Source organism: Homarus americanus, unplaced genomic scaffold (genome assembly GCF_018991925.1).
Source record: "Homarus americanus isolate GMGI-L3 unplaced genomic scaffold, GMGI_Hamer_2.0 scaffold45698, whole genome shotgun sequence".
Classification (NCBI taxonomy): domain Eukaryota; kingdom Metazoa; phylum Arthropoda; class Malacostraca; order Decapoda; family Nephropidae; genus Homarus; species Homarus americanus.
The window spans coordinates 10,255,850-10,278,669 of NW_024735554.1; the positions used below are offsets into that span (position 1 = coordinate 10,255,850).

The 22,820-nt window shown below is 35.5% G+C and overlaps 1 protein-coding gene across 9 annotated transcripts in view; it reads left to right on the forward strand.

The window, feature by feature from the left end:
• The window catches only part of LOC121871510 (major facilitator superfamily domain-containing protein 12-like), a 46,913-nt gene extending 24,757 nt beyond the window's left edge, over window positions 1-22,156 (forward strand). For 4 of the 9 annotated variants that reach the window (XM_042373911.1, XM_042373910.1, XM_042373912.1 and 1 more), the window contains exons 2-12: window positions 287-1,015; window positions 1,395-1,500; window positions 3,967-4,174; window positions 4,791-4,908; window positions 5,095-5,343; window positions 7,958-8,152; window positions 8,535-8,809; window positions 12,880-12,894; window positions 15,760-15,887; window positions 18,019-18,234; window positions 21,494-22,154. In XM_042373911.1, the coding sequence (XP_042229845.1) occupies window positions 857-1,015; window positions 1,395-1,500; window positions 3,967-4,174; window positions 4,791-4,908; window positions 5,095-5,343; window positions 7,958-8,152; window positions 8,535-8,809; window positions 12,880-12,894; window positions 15,760-15,887; window positions 18,019-18,234; window positions 21,494-21,585 (1,761 nt within the window). In that variant the 5' untranslated portion in view covers window positions 287-856 and the 3' untranslated portion in view covers window positions 21,586-22,154. Of the gene's footprint in view, window positions 1-286; window positions 1,016-1,394; window positions 1,501-3,966; window positions 4,175-4,790; window positions 4,909-5,094; window positions 5,344-7,957; window positions 8,153-8,534; window positions 8,810-12,879; window positions 12,895-15,759; window positions 15,888-18,018; window positions 18,235-21,493 lie in introns of all 9 variants that reach the window. The other 5 variants (XM_042373917.1, XM_042373918.1, XM_042373915.1 and 2 more) reach the window with 5 other exon arrangements.
• Window positions 22,157-22,820: the final 664 nt, after the last annotated feature.

The following is a 22,820-nucleotide window of genomic DNA, read 5'->3' on the forward strand; positions in this document are numbered from 1 at the left end:
TAAAAGTACACCGGAGAAACATTTACATAGAAATAGATTGTATTTTTATGTATGTTTGTGCAGGAAGTCATAACAAGGTTGCTGAAAGAAATGTTTTCCTTGTGATGTTTCTACTACTGGATACCACAAAAACTAATTACAGTACTGTATTCTCAGTTTTTGTCAATTGTATGAGTGTGTTCAATAAGTTTAAGAACAGAAAGGTAGTAAAATAAAATGTTTTCTAGTGTCAGTGTTTGTATTACAGTATACAGTAAACAATGCCATAAACCTTTTCTCTTTTCAGATGACCAGTATATTGACATCACCCAAGCCACAGCACCACCTACCCTTACCGTACCTTGCCCTCTACTTTCCGTGCAGCAGGCTCTATTGCTGGTCGAATATTATTTTATCTTTTTATAAATACGACTATAAAAATTTTAGCAGATTCTTAGTGAAGAACAATTACCAATATTTCATTGTTTTTGTTTGTAATACAGTACTGTAATTATCTTCATAGTGCCCAGCCATCTGTTTTTAGTTGAAAGACGATCCCTAAGTAATATATTACACGGTATCAATTTGGTGTTTACAATATCTTGGAGCTTATTCAGTTTACAATACAGTACTGTAATTTGTGACTGATTTATTCCTACCTCTTATTATAGTGCATTTGCATCCACAACTCACTGTTGTTGGCTCATTTTTAAGTCGTAAGAATTTACTTAAACCTCACTGGTTTTATAAAGTGACTTCCATCATCCCACACTCTTAGTTATTTCTACTGTCACATCTCTCGGTTGTTCATCAATAATTCATCCCCCAATCTAGTCCATATTGCACAATTGTGTCTTCCTGAAAGCGCACAAACAGAATGGCAGGTCTCAGTGTGCGCATCAGGTTTGGCTATGGTGTTGGCCATGTCCTCAATGATCTCTGCTCTGCCATGTGGTTCACATACCTACTCATCTACTTCCACCATGTACTTCTTTTCAACAACACACTATCAGGACTTGTTCTCCTAATTGGTCAGGTTAGTAAACTAGAATGCTACTTTTGCTACACTTTCTTTGTGAATGTGATATCCTCATGTACCCCCAGTGTTATGGCAAATTCTCTCCAAATTGTTATTTTATTCAATATCTTGATATAGATACAGTACTCTTGACAAACTAAATAAAGATATAGTGGCAAAAATGTAACTTAAGTTATACGGTTTGCAAATGAACCCTTTTAAAAAATTTCACCTACAGTGTTACTCACCATCAATTACTTGCTTCTTGTAAGTTTTCATATTTTTTTTTTAATTTTGTAGCAACTAAACTAGTTTAACATGTCAATTTTAAAATCTAAGAGAAATTATTTTATAAAATACAGTAAACTGTACATTTAATTTAATATACATTTAACAGGTAGCTGATGCACTATCCACACCATTTGTTGGTCGTGAAGCTGACCGTACTGATGATTTGGCTTTCTGCACCCGCTATGGTCGCAGAAAAACCTGGCATCTACTTGGTGAGTGTTAAAAGTTTGCCGAGTGAAGAAGCTTTACCAGTTGTATTAATTTCTCTTAATGAATTGATATAGATATATAAAATTATTTAGCACAGTAAAAAGTTAAGACACTCGCGCATTCTCTTTGTTTCACCCACCTTGAGTTAACGATTATTTCATTGATTGTAGTCTGTAGTGAGGCTTAGTACACTTCTTCCACACTGTTTGATTTATTATGAAGCCCAATGTAGAACAGTACACCTCTTCCAGACCAGTTAGTTTGTTGTACTGCAGTTTTGACCTTAGCACCTGGCACATACTGTACAGTACAGGACTTGAATTTTTTTTTTACTCCTTATACTTACAATACTGTACTGCATATGTCAGGATTAAGCAACTAGGGACTTGGCTCTCTGGTCCCCAGGGTGTAGCTTTTAGATATACTGGGTATATTCTTCCTCTTTTTATTAGATTTTACTCACAATTCACACCATAGGTACAGTCTCGTTCAAAATTCTTCGAACACTGCTGGAGACAGCTGGTAACTCAAGGCCGTTTGTTTACTATAGTACGTAGTATAATATAATACGAAACGACAAAGCCCAACCATTAATTAAGCAACGGGGAACTAAGTAACCAGTCACCGATCACTTTTACATTCATTAATAATTTTTACTACGTAATATAGTAAACAAATGGCCTTGAGTTGCCAGCTGTCTCCAGCAGTGTTCGAAGAATCTTGAACGAGGCCGTACATCTGAACATGCTGATTAAATTAAAGAGATAAAAACTTTTAATTCTTGTAAAATGTCAAGTGGCCTTGCAAAATGTAAAGTTGCCTTGCTAATTGCAGTTTGTGTTTATTGTTGATTATGGTAGGCTTCACTTTATATGCCTTTCAGAATAAGAGCCTTTCATACTATCAGTGTTACAATAATGCACATATGTTTGCTATCTGCCATAAGTTTCATTCTTATTTGTAAAATAAAAGGCATGAAAACATCTATCCAAACAGGACAAATGTGTGATGTTTCAGAGTCCAATATTTTAAAGTCTGTCCATACAGTTGACTTAACTTCTAAAACAGTTCAACACAATATCCATTTCATATAAAAAATATTTTTTTATCACAAAAGACTTTCGAGAGTTTTACAGTTTTTCTAATACAGTATACTTGATCTTGGTCAGATCCTCACCAGAGTTATTGCTGTACATAGTCTAGTTTTTGATGTAAACAATTTGCAATTCTTGTATAGTAAGTGCACAGAAACAAATATCCTTTCATGTCAAGTCCCAGATAAACTAACCTATCTCACTCAGGAGTTACCACCCTACAAACTCTTGAAATACAGTACAGTAAACCCGTGTTTTTCGCGTTTTTTTTTTAATCGCGGTTTTGACCATTCGTTTTTTTTTATATATATATATATATATATATATATATATATATATATATATATATATATATATATATATATATATATATATATATATATATATATATATATATATATATATATATATATATATATATATATATATATATATATATATATATATATATATATATATATATATATATATATATATATATATATATATATCCTTTAAAAACAATAATTTAAATTTTGCACCATTTTCAATATTCCCCTGTGCGGTGTGGCAAACAGACGCCACCCTTTCCTGCCTCAGACACCCGCTGCTCCGAGAAGCCTCAGTCCACACGTGCCTACCGTACTATAAACGCTACTGTGATTACCTCTTCTGTTTGTCCTCCCACGTGCATTCCACATGGCTCTTGGACGTAAGCCAGCCTCATCCAAGGCAAATATTACTAGCAAAGACTCTGAAGTGACCAAGAGATCAAGAATAGTGATGACCTTAACGGAAAAAAACTTTTATTGGACAAGCTCAGAGGTGGAATGAGCTATGGCTCGAGATGTGGTGAAGACTGACAATTCATTTGTGTCTTGTCAGAATACAAGTCTTCAAGTGGAGGAATGTGGGTGGAAGAGGACTGGCTGGCTGGCGTGACTGCATGAGGGTGGGCAGACGCCAGGACAGTAGGGAGAGGCTGGCAATGCGGGTGTTGCCGACCTCAACGAAATATAAATTTTTTTATTTACGTGTAAATAAAATTATTTGGTATATAACTGTGTTTACGTTTTTCCATTATTATACTACAATATGATTAGTTTCAAAATAATGATGTTAGTAAATGCCGTTACATTGCATCAGTGATCAGTGTGACCACTGGGCCGTGAGTGGAGAGCATGGCGTGGTTAAGTGCATGACCTACCTGAGCTGTTTGGTGGCCACAGGTACAGTGATTCCTAAAAGAGTATTCGCGGTTTTGGCTTTTCGCGGGGGTTTCAGGAACGTAATTCCCGCGAAAAACACGGGATTACTGTACAAGTACATAGTGTATATGCTGTATATGATAAACATTATATAAATTTCCCTTTTGTAATTTTAGACTCCTTACAGGTACATTTTGTGTAGTGATTGCCTTCCCTTTCATCTTCCTTGGATGCTTTGGGTGCTTTTATGCCGATGACTGGGCTCAGGTAATCTACTACACCCCATTCGTCATAATCTTCCAGTTTGGTTGGGCATCTACACAAATCAGCCATCTAGCTCTTATTCCCACTATAACTCAAGATCCAAATGACCGTACAGAGCTTAATGCTATCAGGTGCTTATCATATTTCTGTATTTTATCTTTTGCTTATTCTAGATGCTGTATACATGTAATTAGTAATACAGTATAATACTGTAGTATGAAAGAGGAATGAATACCAGAGAGGATGAAAATTTCAAGATATGTCTTTCTCAGGTGGTATTGTTAGATGATGATGAGAGTGAATAACACAGTTGAGCAAGATTCACATGTTTAGAAAATAGGGCCAGTTTAATGATGCTTAATATTGATATAAAGGTCAAAAAGGAATTCAAGTATAGATAAGACCAATGTTTAATAACCCTTACCTGGTAGCTAAAGATTCCCTACTCAACCACTGCCTGTATGTGCAGAAATGGAATGTAAGCAACATGAAATGTCCACAGATGATGGCCACCATCCCTACAGCTATCCTCCACTGATAATGGCTGCTATTTAAGGGATAGGAAGTTAATAGTAGTTTAGGGAAGAAGATTTGTGTTAAAGTCCCGTGTTTGTGTTATGCAGCTGGGAGATACTAAGGTGGCAGTGAAATGGTTTAGAGAGAGAAAAGTTAAAAGATACTATATTTCTACAGACTAATTTTAAATGTACTGTACTGTAGATGAAAACAAAAGATGTTTGTTTTCAGGTATGGATTTACTGTTGTGTCCAACATAACGGTTTATGTCGTGACATGGATGGTGCTGGGGTTAAGTACCTCTACTCCTGAGACTGGTCTTCAGCCTGATGATGCCATCAAGTTTAGAGTAAGTCAGCATGCCATAATGGTTTGCTTGTAATTGGTATCCTTCTTTAAGTGGTTGAATAAAAAGATATAAATTAATTTCAGTTTAATTTTTAATTTAGTAATTTGTTGATTGTAAAAAAGGTACTGTATATACACGTAATCTGAGATTTTATCAGCCTTATACATGAAATGTTTTTTCTTTCAGTATATTGTTTTAATTGTGCTGTCTATTGGTGTGGTATTTACAATTATATTCCATACATTGGTCAAAGAAGACAACACTCCACAGTATAATAAATTATCACCTGATACTGATGGGGACAAGGCTAATGATCCAGATGATTCCCAGACTGGTGACAGTACCTCCAGTTATCAAAATAATCTACCAACTGTGTCAGTGTGTGCTCCAAGACATTTTCGCATGACTTCTATTGATTGGCTCAAAAATATTCAGGTAAAGTATATCTGTAGCAGTTCATAGTTTTTCATTGGTAGCTTTTGTCTGTAAGTACAGCAACTATAATCACTTTAAGGGGAGTGTCTGGCTGAAGCACAAAATTCATTACTTATTGATCACTCAATTTAAATATCCTATCAGCAATTAAGGACACTAGATACATTGTTACTATACCCTTGAATCGGTTCTGCCTTATCCCTGTTGTCTGATTTTTCCCTAATATTCCTATCAATTTTCAAAATCCTACTTCTCCATAACTTCTCGCTAAATTAATTTGAAATTCATGTGGAATACAGATATTTCTGATTATCACTTTTGTAATGGGTGCATGAATTTTTTTCCTAACACCTCAAATTATTTCTAAAAATAAATCGGAAAATAATAAACCAAGCCAAATATAAAGAAAATCTATATGTTACACCATGTGAAGTATGTTATTCTATGACTTGGTTTTTGTTTTTTTAGAATTGGCCCATAAATGGGTGAGCCTTAGGGATTTGAAGTTTAGAAAAACTCCTTCTGAAATACGGGCCAATAAAGGTGGCGTGAGAGCAACTCGTGATCGTACCTCACTTGTGCATGTTTGATGGGTCACTGACTCGAGAAGGCGGTCTCCTGTGTGGTTAGCTCGTTGAGAAATGTACCAGATACTGATATTTACCAAGTGATTGGTATTACTTTACACCAAAATATTATGATAAATACTTTTCTACAGCTTTTCCTATGTAAACAGAAAGGGCCCTCTAAGTGATGGGGGGTAAGAACAATTATGCATAGCTACATAAATATTTGAATTATGCAATAAAAATATGTCAGCATATAGCCATAGGCAACAGCTTTCCTCAGGAATTTTTCTGAATATTTTTGTAATTTTCCGATTTGCCTTGTATTCTCAGCCGGACGCTCCCCTTAAAGAAATTTGAATGAAACTTACTAAAATGTGCAGTAAAACAAATGTAGAAAACTAGGTGAAAAGTGTTTGAGAGTAGTTTACAGAATTGGGTGAATAGGATGCGTTTCATGAATGCAAAACAAAGAGGAGGTACCGTAGTATAGAAATGCAAACATTGTCAGAAACAGAGTGGTCAAGGTAGATATAGTAGATGGTATGAATGTACGGTATTGAGAGAATGGAAAGATGATAAAAAAAGTTTATAATCAGATGTTGATGGGAGGAGAGAGAAGGAGGGGTGGCCAGAACAAAGAGCAAACACAAACTTCTCATTTGCTATACTGTATCACTGTTAATCTTACTACACTACTATCATATCCTTATGAACCAGAGGATGCCATATTTACCAATCATTCATGTAAACTTCGGCTTCTTGAATATCCATATTTCCTCACCTCTATTAAATCCTTCTTCTCATCCTTGCACTTCTACCATGGGCTTTCTTTGTCTCCTACAATCTGCCTCTGAATTATACTCTTTTGGTTGGTTTGTCTATAACTATCATATGTTCCTCTCCCATAGATTTAGAATGTGTGTGCTGGGGGTCATTTGCTTGTTTTTTCTTTTCAGGTTTCAAAATTAATGATTTTGACATTAATCAAGGTTTTCTTAGTGTTTATTTCAATGATTATTGAATTGGATATAGACTTTTCACTTGTATAACCTGGTATTTCCGATAATCTTTAGCTGTTTGGCAAGTGTTGTCCATGTTCCCAATACTTAGATTACTTATCTTATAAAATATGGGGAATTAAGTTTATTGGCAGACAACATTGCTTGACTATTCTGTGTATGTTGCATTGAGATGGCTATTATAGCCTTTAAGTCTTTGGTTATGATTTTTATGGCTTACAGAAGTTATGCTACACAGAACTTTGCGTAATTTTTACTGGAACAAAATTATGCTTGATAATTTTTCCCCCAGGCTTTCCTTTTCTTGCTACAGTTTATTGCAGGATGGTCAGAATCCCGAGTAAAGAAATACTATTCCTTGATATACAGTGGGGTATGCTATAACGAACGGATCCTACTACGAATATTCCTATAACGAACGGTTTTACCTATAAAATTGAGAATGCTATAACGAACGAAACTCCTACAACGAACATTATTTAAAATAATTTTTTTTTTTACTAATTTATTGTTTTTTTATTATAAATATTAATGATATTCTTTATTTCAGGGGTTTAGATGCATATTTATGCACTTTTTTACAATTTTTACAATTTTATATTATATTTTTCAGTGTTAGGTGGTTGTATTTGGGGGCCTGGAACGGATTAATCCTATAACGAACGAATGCTATAACGAACAAGGTTCTAGAACCAATTAGATTCGTTATAGCATACCCCACTGTACTTGCACTGTCATTTATTAATTGTTACTCCTAACAGACTTGTTCCGCTATGTATTCCCTTCCATAATAAGTCCCCAAATACCTACCTTGTTCACCTGTAACTTCATATAACCTGGCATTGCCTATCAGCAACATGTGCATCCTAAAACCACCAAATGCTATGCTCTCAGTCGTGCATGCAGAAAGTCAAGCATCCCAAACTAGTTCAATAGTTCCAAAGTAGATGGTGTGAGTGACTGCTGTGTTTGGAAAATAAGAAGGGAATATATGGACATTGATCTTTCATAAAAAATTCTCTTCAGTTTTACCAGGTAGCCTTGCTCTACATGGCAACTCGACTCTTCTGCAACCTTTCACAAGCCTATGTCCCCATATATATCCAAGATTCTCTTCATTTGCCACAAGAATCTGTTGCATACATTCCACTGGTTATGTATGTTGCTGGCTTCCTCACAACCATGTGCATGAAGAGTCTCAACAAATACATTGGCAGGAAGGTGAGAAATATATAATTCTGTATACTGGTACTGTTTTCTTCCCTATTGAGTGTTCATAAATGGCCTTAACCAATATATAGTCAATTAATTTAACCTAAGTCATGCCAAGATGCCCAAAAAATTTCCATATTCTCTTTGTCGGCAAAAACAATTATTGCCAGTAAGTATTGCCAATTTAAACACTCCTCAGTTGGAGTGAGGGTAATTGTGCTACATCCTCCAGGTTAGGACTTTAAGGATGATTGAAGCTGTCCATTCAACTAATTAGATGAAAGTGGAATTACACTTAGTGAGATACAGGTATACTGTATTGAAATATCTCATTTGTATGTCCTTATATTTTGAATTGTTTTTCTGTAAGGAAATATATTCTCTTTGGCAGGCATCCTTCCTTATTGGGTGCATTATAGGGGAAGCTGCCTGCATAGCTGTGTGGTTTGGTTCAGGTGATCTCTATAAAGATTACCTCTTGTATGGAGTAGCATCACTTCTGGGAGCTGGAGGCTCTATCCTGCTTGTGACATCACTCTCCTTCACTGCTGATCTAATTGGGCCCAATGTAGAATCAGGGGCTTTTGTATATGGTGCTATGAGCTTCACAGATAAACTATCCAATGGTGTGGCTGTCATGCTCATACAAAATCTAAATCCCTGCAAGTGAGTATTATCAAGTTTGGTAATTAAAAAGTAATGTTATGAAGGATGAAGTTATATGCATGGAAATTGAATTTTTTCAACAAAGCCTATCGATTAGTTTTAGACTCTAGTAAGGGAAATATACGTGTTTAAATTACTAATTGGCATTTTTGTAATAGTGCATAGTAAGGGAAACATACTTGTTTAAATTACTAATTGGCATTGTTGTAATACAGTGGTCCCTCGGTTAACGAACACGATTCGTTCCACAGAGTCGTTTGTCAACTGAAAATTTCTTTAACCGAATCTTATTATTTCAATGGGATATTGGGTAATTGGTTCCAACTCACAGAAAAAGTATACATACAAAGTACTGTATACCAGTAATAGAATTAACAAAACATTAAATATAAACTAAACACAGTACTGTACAGTACAGTATACTGTACAATAATAAATAAAAAACAATAGAATACTGTATTTTAAATTACTTTGAGGTGTGTATGTCATATTTCCGGCAGCTTTGTTTACATATCAAACCGCTGATTGAAGAGGTCGATGATGAAGCCATATTCTTTACAGAGTGCATTGGTTCTAATGCCTTCTTCATGGTTCATAATAATTTCTGCACTGTATATTATCAATATGTACCGGGGGTAAACTAAATTTTAGAATGACCAATAATTTTAATGTAAAAATGCAAAATTATTCAAGAAACCAACAAAATTGATGTTCACTGAGAAGGGTTGTTGGGTGATTCAATCAGCTGATGGGCACACAAAAACTGTTCCCTGTACTGTCTATATTATCATATGTTAACTAAATTTCAGAATGACTAATAATTTTAATATAAAAAATGCTGAGATATTCAAGAGACCAACTTTCTTGATATTTACTTCACTGGAAATGAATGTAAACATAAAACCAATTACTGTATTGGTGGACTAGCTGATCAGCTGATAAGCACAACAAACGTGTTTGTCGTAAGGATTTCGTTAATCAAAGTTTTGTTCATTACTCGAACTGAAAATCCTTATGGGAGCTAATTCGTTAACCGAAATTTCGTTAATTGAACCGTTCGTTAACCGAGGGACCATTGTAGTGCATAGTAAGGGAAACATACTTGTTTAAATTACTACTTGGCATTGTTGCACTGTTCTTTAAACTAAAATATATTTTATTTGTTTTGGTTCTATAACTTAAGGCAGACTTGTCCATGTTTTTTCTGAGTTTCTCCAAATTTCTTATGTTTTGTCCATGCATTTGTAACAGTAACTTATTGATTTGTTTTGCTAAGAAATGGATAGCAGCATGTGGGACTAATGATTTGAAAAACAAATATAATAATAATTTGAATACCCAAAACTCATGTTCTCACTGATTTTGCATTATAAATTCCATGGTTAGAGAGAATATACAGGTACTCCTCGACTTACGACATTCTCGACTTACGACCTTCTCGGCTTACGACCACCCGGACATATGACCGCCGCAGCCGTATAAAATATTTTTCAAATTATGTATTTTCGAGTCCCGACGTTAGTGATCGCACTGTGTACTGACAAAATTTTTGTTTGTAATTCCCTTTAAAATGGCTGGCAAGCTTAAAAGTGAAAGTTCTCGTGGTGCTGAGAAGAAAAAGAGACCCCATTTTAGATTGTCTATGTATTATTTTTGCCTTTTCGACTTACAACCAATTCGACTTACGACCTGGTCGTCGATCCAGAGCCCCATCGTAAGTCGAGGAGAGACTGTATAAGTCCAGACTCGTGGTAACTCTCCAGACGCACAGTACCAAGTAAATTAATTTTACTCATGCATGTTTGATGATTCCTAGCCAGTGTTCAGTTTTTGATGCGACTGAATTAGTAAACTTTGATTTATTATGTGATAAGTTATTGATAAGAAAACCGAATCATTTAGCATAATAATTCTTAAATACATTTCTCCAGGAATGCCTATCTGCCTCTGATAGTGAGAAAGATTGCATTAAGAAATTAGTTTATCTTTACAGGTATTTATATACAGTGAACCCTCACTTTACGCGGTCAGTTGAACCCACTGCTGCCCGCGTAAAGTGAGAAACGCGTAAAGTGAACAACATAACATATGGGATTAATTGAAATAGAGACCGGGCCGACCCCCAAACTCCACTTTTTCAGACACCATACCTACGTTGTAGTAAAAATAACTTCTTAATTTTATGATGGTATGCACACACAATAATTAAGAGAAATATCAATAATATTAGGTTTTTTAACACTTACATTAGTAGAAAAGATGGCTGGGCACACGGGGATGGGGGGTTGGTTCCGAGGCAGAGGGCAGATTATTGGCCCTCACCTGTATCAATTGTATCACTATCCACCACAGAGGCTTGTAGGGCCTCTTTGTCAAGCATCTCAAAGTCCATATAATTCCATATCCTCGCTATCATTATCTCTATCACTGACTTGGGCCGGCTGTGGTGGGTGGCGGGTGAAGAACTCGGTAATGTTTTGATGACTGGGCGACCTTGTGCGCACCCTGCTCCCGCTGCTCTCCGCGTAAAAGGGTACACACACCGCGGAAAGTGAGCATTCCGGTTTCGGCAGGGTACCGCGTAAAAATGGAAACGCGTAAAGTGGGACCGCGTAAAGCGAGGGTTGACTGTATTTGAGTCCACTTCAGTAAGTTGAGAAATATTAATTCATGTATTGTGGACAGTGGAAAACGTTTTTATGATTTACTTCTTGGGAGGAGTAAATTAGTGGGGTATAACAAGGCCAGGAGGAGGATAGCTGTTTCAGAGTGCCATTAATAAACAACCCTTGTTAAATATGTATTTCATGTCAGAGGGCCATGACACAAAACACTGCAGTAACCCACCTTACACGTGTCCATATGGAATGTATATTATGGTTGTTCCTTTTGCAACTATTTTGACCCCTCGTTTTAGCTTAAATACCATGTGTGTAATACATGACACATCATGATAAGGAAGCATGAAAAGAATCTGTAGCTCGATTAATTGATTGTACTCCCTCCTTATATGGAATGAGTAAATTTTTCATAGACTTTTTGATTATCCATTTATAACGAGGAAGGGAATAAAGGAAATACTATAGAGAGAGAGGGAAATAGAAAAGAAATTCGCTAATATGAAAATAGCCTGTGTCGAAAAAAGAACACGATAGAATGGTAAATGTGAGAAAGAACATGAATTTTAAAAATATGAAGAGCAGTGATGTTTATCACATTACAGGGGACCCCCCAAATTCGCGGGGGTTAGGTTCTCAAAATGGCCGCAAATCGCTAAATCCGCGAATAACATTTGCCACTTCTCTGAGTTAACTTTGCAGCAGATAATGGAGTAACAATTTTAGCACACTATCCTTCTTCAAATCTCTTTACCACATCTAATTTAACATTTAATGTAACGCTTTTCCTCTTCTTTTTGTGACCACAAGCTGTAGTGGTGCATAATGCATGTTTAGCACTCGTTGTTCTTGGGCTCAAATAAATATACAGTATACCATTGTTTTTTAAGTAAAAGTTGGAAGAGCTTCAACCAACCACTGAACAAATACTGTATGACGCCCACGCCGTGGCACCGGTCACTTACACAGCCGGCTGTTATCACAGCTTCTTCATACCGAATTTTTTAAATTGTTGTACATTTAAAATTTTCATGCATATTTTTATTTTTTTCAATGACATTATAACGAAATAACATTGACAGAAACCATGCTAATGGGGGAATTGGTGTAGTTCAAAAGTATGGAATTCTGTTTAGTATATAATTCATTAACTGGAGGATAGTAAAGTTTTGGCTAGTATTTACTTGGCATTGTCGAACTGCATTTTAACATGTTGGAATTAGTTTTATCACAACCACAGCACACCACACTCGCACCACACTCACACCACACCACACCACACTCACACTGTAACCAGAGATTGTTTTATATTAAAAGATTTTCTTTAATTTGTATAATACTGTACTGTATAAGAATAAAACCATGGATTTTATTATGTTTTAAAATTCAATAAACAGTAATTCTGTATTAGTAGTTTTCAGAAAGACTAACAAGTTATGGCATTTGTTTCAGAAGAACGCCTTTTCGGTGCGTAAATTAAAGCTTTTGTGCATGTTTGGGATTTTTTTGGTTTGGGTTATAGTTTTTTTTTTTTTGCATTTGCTTTGCAGACAAGTAAAAGCCTACAATATCATGGCACAGACATGTGAATCCTTTCACATACTATACGTTATCTTATTCTTCTAGTACACCCTTTTATTTCATACTTATTCAGTTCATCTTAGTTTCACTTTTGTTTTGCATCATATACATTTCTCATATATTTTAAGTTTGTTATTTTGAAGCACAGTTTACCTAACTTTAAAGTTTCTTGCTGCTGTGTTTTTACACCGCTTCCCATCTTCAAATGCCTTATATCAGTATCTTATAATCTGCACATTTAATAGCTTACATTTTACACTAGTGCTTAATTTTTTTTAGTTGTTCCATTTCTAATTTTTGTACACTTTAAAATAATTGTATTTCATTGTATTGTACAGTTGCTGACAGAATTTTGCTCCCTGTGGTAAACCTGAGCCTCGTGAATGAGTCTATGAACTTTCTTAACCTTATTGTCATCTGTTGCAGGTGTATTGTTTTATCTCATTTGGGGTCAATACTGCTTCATTTTGGGAGGGAGTGAACTTTTGTCCTCGACTATACAGTACAGTTCTGTATATTTTATTTAGCTAGTAATTTATGGTATTCTTGTGGATTGAAAGATTCCAAGAATCCAAGGCACCTAACCTAACCTAACCGAGTGTATATATACAGTCAACCCTCGCTTTAAGCGGTCCCACATTCCGCGTTTCCACATTTACGTGGTACCCTGCCGAAACCGGAATGCTCACATTCCGCGGTGCGTGTACCCCTATACGTGGAGAGCGGCTGGCGAGCTGCGCCATTTTTGGATCCAAACCTCCCGTCATCTCTCCCACCCTCTCCCGCCATCCGCCATGTTGTGTAAGCGGCGCGAGCAGGGTGCGCACAAGGTCGCCCAGTCATCAAAACATTACCGAGTTCTTCACCCGCCACCCACCACAGCCTGCCCAAGTCAGTGATAGTGATAATTATAGTGAGGATATGGACTTGTATGGACTTTGAGGGGTTTGACAAAGAGGCCCTGCAAGCCTCTGTGGTGGATAGTGATACAATTGATACAAGTGATACAGGTGAGGGCCAATAATCTGCCCTCTGCCATCTTTTCTACTAATGTAAGTGTTAAAAAACCTAATAATATTGATATTTCTCTTAATTATTAATTGTGTGTGCATACCATCATAAAATTAAGAAGTTATTTTTACTACAACGTAGGTATTGTGTCTGAAAAAGTGGAGTTTGGGGGTCGGCCTGGTCTCTATTTCAATTAATCCCATATGTTATGTTGTTCACTTTACGCGTTTCTCACTTTCCGCGGTACCCTGTGGGTTGAATTAACCGCGTAAAGTGAGGGTTCACTGTGTGTGTGCGCGTGCGTGCGTGGTTTACATGTGTATGTATGTATGTAAACAGTGTATATATATATATATATATATATATATATATATATACACACATAATGTTTACATACACACATACGTACGTATGTATGTATGTAAACAGTATATATATATATATATATATTTATTTATTTATTTATTTATATTATCCTTGTAAGCCAGAACTCTCTGATAGCCTCAGAAAAATGACCTCATTAATCCCCTGACCCATCCAGATACTGTTTTTAACCCCCAACAGATACCCATGGCCATAGCCCGTCTAAGTTAACCTTTCTTAACTGGAGATTGCCAATCCACAAATCATTGGAAGCAAAATGCAGGTGTTACTTTACATTCTCAGCATATTAGAATATATTTGGCTTCATCACGATGATATATTTAAATCATAGATGTCTTTAAGACCCCATAAATTAAATTATTCTCAGTACAGTACTGTATCATCTTTAGTGTTATTACTGATGTTAGATAAAAGTACTAAGTCACCTCTCTTATTTCTTTTGAAAAGGTATTCATTTGTACTATTTCTATAGAAAACAAACTTAACGGTGGCAAAATGGTTTATTTTCAAATGACAACTGGCTGTTTCAGAGAAAAAAAAAGGAGAAAAATAGAGTTGATAATTCTGTAGTAATAATGTGAGAGGATGGTACGGTGTCCTCTGAAGGCAGCACAACAAAATGAGGGATGTCACATCTGTTAATAAGTTCAGTCAATAAGGATTCTAATAGTACATTTGCGGAAATGTCTTCCTACGCTCCATTTGGTAACCCGTGTCTCCAAACAACAATGTTGCAGTCGTAGTATCACTGTTTATGAATGAAAGGGTATATGTCATGTAACGACGGATGTAAATGGTGGATAGATTTGTTATAGGTCATATAGGTTGGCAATTTGGAGACAAGGGTTACCACATGTGGATAGGAACTCATTTCCGCAACTGTACCAAGTTTGAGAAAATATTTTTAAGAATTCAACGTTTTTGGCTATTTTAATAACCCAAGAACTCAGTGTACAAGTCACCTTACACTATCATTGTCAAAAGTGGTGGATGAAGAAATATAATGTTTTTTTTAGTTATAATGATATATGATACCTCAGGCAATTTTTCTCACATTGCCCCCCACCCCGAAAAAAAGGTAAGAATATGTACATAATTTTCACCAGAGGTACTGGCTACTGAGTAGTTTTTATTTTTGCATGTTCAGGTGTTGGAAACTCGTCAGTAACATTGTAAAAAAAAGTTTTAAAATTCACACATTTTAAATTTGAAATTTTCAAGTATAGTACTGTATACAGTATTGGAATTATATTATATATAATTTCCCTTAAAATTCATGTATAAAATTAAAGTTTTAATTTCTATGTAATGTTTATGATCAATTTTGCAATGCAAGTTTTCTCTAATTATTTTTAGCACTTGTTGCCCTTTGTGTGAAGGATACTACCGTAATGTGTTGTCTTACTGCTGTGGAGGAGCAGTTGTGCTGGCTGTGTTGGCTCTTGTCACTCTGCTACCGGTTAACATTGGTGATCGTAGCAAAGGTTAGTTTGCCTTCTTGTCTTTATAAAGCTTCCAATACATCAGGTTTTATGAACATGATTAAAATTTGTGTTTATTTTTACCCCATGAAATAAATTATTTATAATTTGAGTCCAGTAAACCCTCGGAAGTCTGGACCCTGTAAGTCCGGATTTTTGATAGTCGGGACCTTTTCCAAGCAAGAAACATTTGTCTGAACCCTTAAATATTTGTCATTTGAAATTGCAGCCAGCAAGCAATCCCTTGGCTCTTTTCTTCTCTTGGTTTCGTGAGTGATCAGTTTATTCCCTACTCTTAGAGTGGACTCGCTCATAATTCTGCACTGTGAATGGGTAGCTTTAAGCTTAACACATATTCAGCCACCGAAAAATGATAAGATCTTAGGTAAAATAATTCAAACAATGGTGATGGTAATCCTCCCGGGAAGAGACCAGAAGATGAGTGCATATTGCATCATCCATATGAGACACACACGCCATTACTTTGAAGTTAAATTACAATTTATATATCTTATTTTTTCTATTATTTAATATTTTGTATTATTAATGATGAAATATACACCATAAGATGCTGATTATACGAGAATTTATTAATGAATAAATAAAAACAGACTGACGAATGTGGCAACGGCCAGTCCCCCCCCCTTCCATCACGTTTACTTATGACATATCAGCTCTCGTTAGGCCTCTTATCAAATCTGATTAGACCACTGTACAGTATCCCCATTAAAGACAAAACAGTAGCTATATATTTTAAGAATAAATAGGTTAAAATATTTTACAAATAAAAAAAATATTTTTAATGAACTGTACAGTACAACAGTGAACCCTTGAAGATCCGGACTAAAAGGGGGAACCACCTGTCTGGAAAAGCCGATTGTCCGAAATTTCCAGTGAATCATAAATGATATAAGAAACACCAAAAATACAGTACTAATGTAGTGATAAACAAATTACTGTATATAAACCATGCATTTACCTATAACACAATAAGAAACATTGTATCATTACTAGAGTGAATGAAACAATATTCCCACAAACAACAATTGTCAACTCTGTTTGTTTCCCACCCCCTCGGGCACCTGTGTCCAAGCAACTGACGGGTCAAGCAGCGCCCACGTGCCTAAAATGTTCTTTGCTCTGGTTTGGGAATGCTTCTTTGGGAAACTTCTAGGAGTTTTCTTAGCCCAGAACCCCCAAATTTTTTGTCCAGATCTTCCAAAATCTGGATTTCCCGGGTTTGGATCTTCGAGGGTTTACTGTACCGTACTATATATAGTATATGCAGGAATAAAATGTAAATTATTGGTTATTCTGAAATTCTGGCAGTTCTCTGCATGAAGGTGTTACCATATACAGTAATTTGATCCACATAGTAGATAATGGTTGATACCAATACCTGTACCAACTGTTCTTAAACTGGTGGACTAACAATGCTCAAAACTACAAACCACGTCAACCCCATGGGTAATAATACTTTTTTGGGGGACTGAACAGTACTGTACTTTATACTGTATTGATTTAAATGTCATAGTGAAGTGCATGCAACTGTGAAATACACTAATTATTGTATTGATTTATTCCAAGGACAGTAGATTAATATTTGGGCCTTGTTGTGGAAGGGGAATATCATATAGTAAAGCACATCTGTTACAGTAGTAAGAATGTATGAAGGAATGATCATAAATGTATTAATGGGAAAAGGCTTGACAGAGCAAATGTAAACAATTTGATTGTCACTACTAACATACTAATTGTTTTAACAGATGTATTTTTTGTTTTGGAGAGTTGGCTCTCATAACACACTGTCATCCATATGTATGTGAATCATAAGTTGGAGCTTTGCTGGGTGGACATTTATTACTGTAGTAAAGTACTGTACTTATATTTTTTTAATATGCGGCTCATTGCTCGAGAAAATAATTTAATTTTAATTTTCTGTGTGAGAGGGTGAAAAGGGTTATCTGAAATGTGTCATAGCTGTTCATATAAAGTAATTTGTTAAATGTAAATAAGAGCATTTCAGTATCTTATGCACAGTATGTGAGTAAAGGTCCAGTTTATGAGATTCACAGTACATGTATTTATATAGAGTAATTTGTTGGTTTGGGGTGACACCACACTCTACTCTCAGGTAATGAATCTGCAGAACACACAGATGCTGAAGTGGGACCTGAAGTGAGCACACCAGCTTGTACAAACTCCACAATGAGCACTGTAGCATGTGTAGGCCCAGCAATAAGCACAATGTCAGCTGCGGGTGTCGGGCCTGGAATGGGCGTCTGTGGTGGTGACAGTACAGGGAGACTATCCAACAGTGCAAGTGATAGGGACCATCCAGGGTCAGAAGGTGAAGGTTTTCTCTTTCTCCTAGATGAAGTATGAATAACATTGGATTAACAGTACTGTACAGTATATTTTTAAGCTGGACATTATTTAAATTTGTTAGTATAAAATATTAGTAGTTATAATTACTTTAATTATCACAGTACAGTAGTAAGTATCTATATATGTTTTAATCATAGTAAGTATTTCTATTTGTTTTAATTATGAAATTGTTTATTTTTTTGCACATTATGCATGAAGTGTGTCTGTTGCACACATAGCATTACTCATGTTTATTTGCAATTCTTTCTTGATATGGAAGTGCAGAGGGTTTGAAAACCAGGGAAAATGAGGGGTTAAAACAGAAGGTTGATTTTAAAAAAACTGAGACAAAATATGGTACAAGCAAGCTCTAAAAAGAACGAGGACCTAAGAAAAGGTAATTTTGAATAACATTCCTAGGTTAGACTTTTGGGGGTTGCCTATTCTACTTCTTCATTTCAGTTTTTGAAAATGCAGTTTGGGAGGTTGCGCAATCCAATTTTTGGCTCAGAATTTTGAAACTCAATCGTTGTGCATGCTTAACCCCACATTTTCCAGTAAAATTGGTTTTTGAACAAGAAATCTAAGTCTTTCCCATGGTATTTGGTGTGGTTCATTCAAATTTGACCTTCATTTCCATCGAGTTGTTTTTGAGTTATCAACCCCCTCCCTTCCCCTGCAACAATCTTGGGGGACGTGTTGGAATTCAGGGGTTTTGGGTAGGAGAGCAAAAATGGAAGTTAATAGGAATCTAACCTAACCCAACCAAACCTAACCTAACTGGAAAAATTGCAGTTTCACTACCAATGTTTTTTCCATGGTATTTGATGTGTTTCATTCAGATTTGACCATAATTTCCATCAGGAATGAGTCTTTTTGAGTTATCACCCCAAAAAACCCTGCTCTAACCCAATTGGGAGTGAAACTGCAATAATACCCATTTTCCATTGGTCTTCATAGCTCTCCCCTCTAGATTCAAGTAAGAAAGATGTTGAGCTCTTCTAAGTAAATTACCATGTGTATAATAATATAAATAAACATTTGGTTTAATATTATTGTATTATGAAAGATTATGAACGTTCTTGAGTTCCGACTCCCACTGCTACTTAGCTTCCGACTTTTATCAAGTATTCAGAACATTATTATTGTAATGTTTCCCTTTATTACTTCATGGGAAAATCAGCCACCAACAATAGTATATATACCCTATGGTAGAGAACAGCTATATCCGTGGCCATTTTGGCGCCACTCGAGATCAAACAACTAAGTCTGGGTAACAAATGAACATTGCCTTGTGCACTGTAGTAAACAAAATTATCACAAGAAGGTTATGGTAAGTATTCTTTTCTGCACAGGTTTTGTTTTACCTTTATCTGATGACAATTTGTCAACTTAGCTAACATTATTAGACTAATATTAAAACTTTAATTTCATTATAGAACAAACCAGTCTCATAGTTGCCATTTTAGTGACTTTTCCGTTGCCGATAGTCTAAATTTCTGCCGTTTATAACTTCACTAATTATGTGAATTGTAATTTATTGGTATTTAGTGCTTGGGTACATAAATGAAATGATATGAAAAAGTGCATGTGATTGATCAAGATGTGAAGAAGCGCTTGTGATTGGTTAGCTTCCAATTTTGTCATGTCCTGTGCTTGGATTTTTAAAACTTTTTGGGGCATGTAATGAGCGACGATTTTTTTTTTCAGTTATATTGGAGTAAAATTATTAGAAAACCATACTTTTTAAAAGTACTGACAAATTTGAGTACTTTTTAAAAAGTAAATGTTATTTTGTTACTTTACATCTCTGAACAACACTCACCATCACCACTACCAACAACAACAATACTCACCACCAACAACACTCACCACTACCAACAACAACAATACTCACCACCAACAACAATACTCACCACCAACAACACTCACCACTTCCAACAACAACAATACTCACCACCAACAACTCACCATCACCACTACCAACAACAACAATACTCACCACCAACAGCACTCACCATCACCACTACCAACAACAACAATACTCACCACCAACAACACTCACCACTTCCAACAACAATAATAATCTTCACCAACAACACTCACCACCACCACTACCAACAAAACAATAATCATCACCAACAACAACACCACTCACCACCACACTCCTGTGACCACCAGCCACACAAAACACATACAAATAAATAATAATGGTAAAAACCTCTCGAAAATAATCAGAAACAAATTTATATTAATAATGTTGAGTCTACCCTCAAGTCTACTCCGTGCTTTATTAATAACAAAGCACGGAGTGGACTTGAAGATAGACTCAACATTATTAATATAAATTTGTTTCTGATTATTTTTGAGAGGTTTTTCCCATTACCTGTATTATTTATTTGTGTGTGTCTACACGCGCACACACACATACAGTATATACAATACAATAATGGAATTCATGCAAGGTGGCGATAATTGTAATGATTTTTCCACAACTTTTATAGCATTACCGTTGACTTTTAGTAGTAATGGAACATATCCTAATACTCCCCATAAGATTAAGTATTCACTATATGCGTCCCAAACCATCGAAGCTGCCAAACTATCAGGTCCTGGATTAGCAGGGTCCAACCTGTTGAAGCAGGATATAAAACTTGTTCGGGTTCATCAGGGGCACAGGAACAGAAGCTATTTTCCCCATAAGTTATTAATATCAATATATGATTAATCACTTACTGATGGCATTTTTGAGGTCCCTAACCGCATTGTAGAACAGTCATTGCCTGTACTGTAGTACAATGAGCACTGGAACCATCATTTTACAACTTCTATTCATTATTCTTTCAGAAAAAATATAAAAGGGGCATTACATTTCTTGGGGATACCCAACATTTTTTTGGTTTTGGCCACTGCATTAATGTACCACAGATACACAAACAAAATTTAAATTAAGACTGTTTTCCTCAAGATATTTGCTCTAACCCAGAAACTTTAACAGCTTTACATATTTTTACTCTGTCTTCCTAACATTTATTAATAAAAAAATTCACACTGTCTGTTTTATATTCAAATTCTATCTACTCGTGCCATTTTCTAGTCTTGCTTACATATTTCAAAGAACATTTTGCAGGTGGTGTTTGATATCTGTGAATATCACCCCTTATTTTTTCTCATAAATTATTTACAGAAATGTTTGTCCCAGAGCTGTTCTCATATTATTAACTTAATTAAATTTTTTACAGAGTATTCGGCAGTCCCACAAGGTCTACGGATTCGGGTCACCTCTTCATCCTCTGATAGTGAAGACGGTGTTGGGGAGGAGTCATATGCATAATTATAAGATCCAGACAACCTTGGTCAGACAAGGCAGATTTACAAAATGTTGTAATGAGTACAGTTCAATTATGCCTTAAATTTTCCTTTTTTAAATATATATATTTATATATTTTGGGTCATGTCTTTCTCTTACAGGAAATATTGAAACCTTCCTGTTAGTTGACACTCGAGTACATTGTGTTGTTTGAAAATTTGGCTTTTACTGTGTAAATATTCACTTTTGTACTTTTTGTAATTTTAGATTAGAAGAGAGACCTGATTGAGGTATTGTATCTGTGAAGTGATGACCTGTGTTTGTACAGTACTGTACACACTTAATAATCCATAAAAAGTTTTGATACATTGTATTCAGGCTGTGAGATTGTTTTCCACATAGTATTGGTTGGTGTTCAGTACAGTACAGTCATACAAAAGGAATTTGTTGAACACATTGTATTTTTATTGTTCATAATACAGTGATATCCCCGTTAGCCGGAACAATTGGTGCGGAGCACTTCCGCGAATGAGAGATTTCCGGGTAATGAGACGACTCTCTCAAACCCGGAAAAAACTCCCCCGTCCCCGGAATTTTCCGGGTATCAGGAAAATTTTCTCGGAAAATCGTTCCCAAAGCCGATTTTTCTGGAAAATTCTGGCTTTGGGAACGATTTTCTGATAAAATTTCAATTCCAGCTATCGTAGAGTTCCGGATTTGAGGGATTCCAGCTAACAGAGATATTACTGTATTTATGTTTACCATGAGTAATTTTATATGGAATAATGTGCTTATATGTATTCATATGAATTTATTATTAATTGTACAAATACAAATATAGATGTTTATGTTTAGTGTTAATAAGAGTTGGACTCACTATCTAGGTCGGCACATTTTTAGTATTTTGCAGTGTTCTTTACACTATGTATTAAGTGAGAACTGACCACAAATTACAAATACAATTTATATTTTCAGTATAATGTTACTTATCCTCTTTGAGGGTATGATTAGTATAATGTAGAAAGGTATAGATAGATTCATAATTATCATGATTTCAAACATAAATACAGTACTGTACAGACAAACCTCTCTAATCCAGACCCTCACTTATTCCGATATTACTTAATCCTAATGCCAAATGTCAGTCCTGGCTAAAGTCCTCTCTAGACTTCATCTGGATGAATGCAAATGTGAGCCTTCATATGCCACTTAGTATGGACACTATACTGTACAGTATGTTGATTTTTGGACTGAACTCA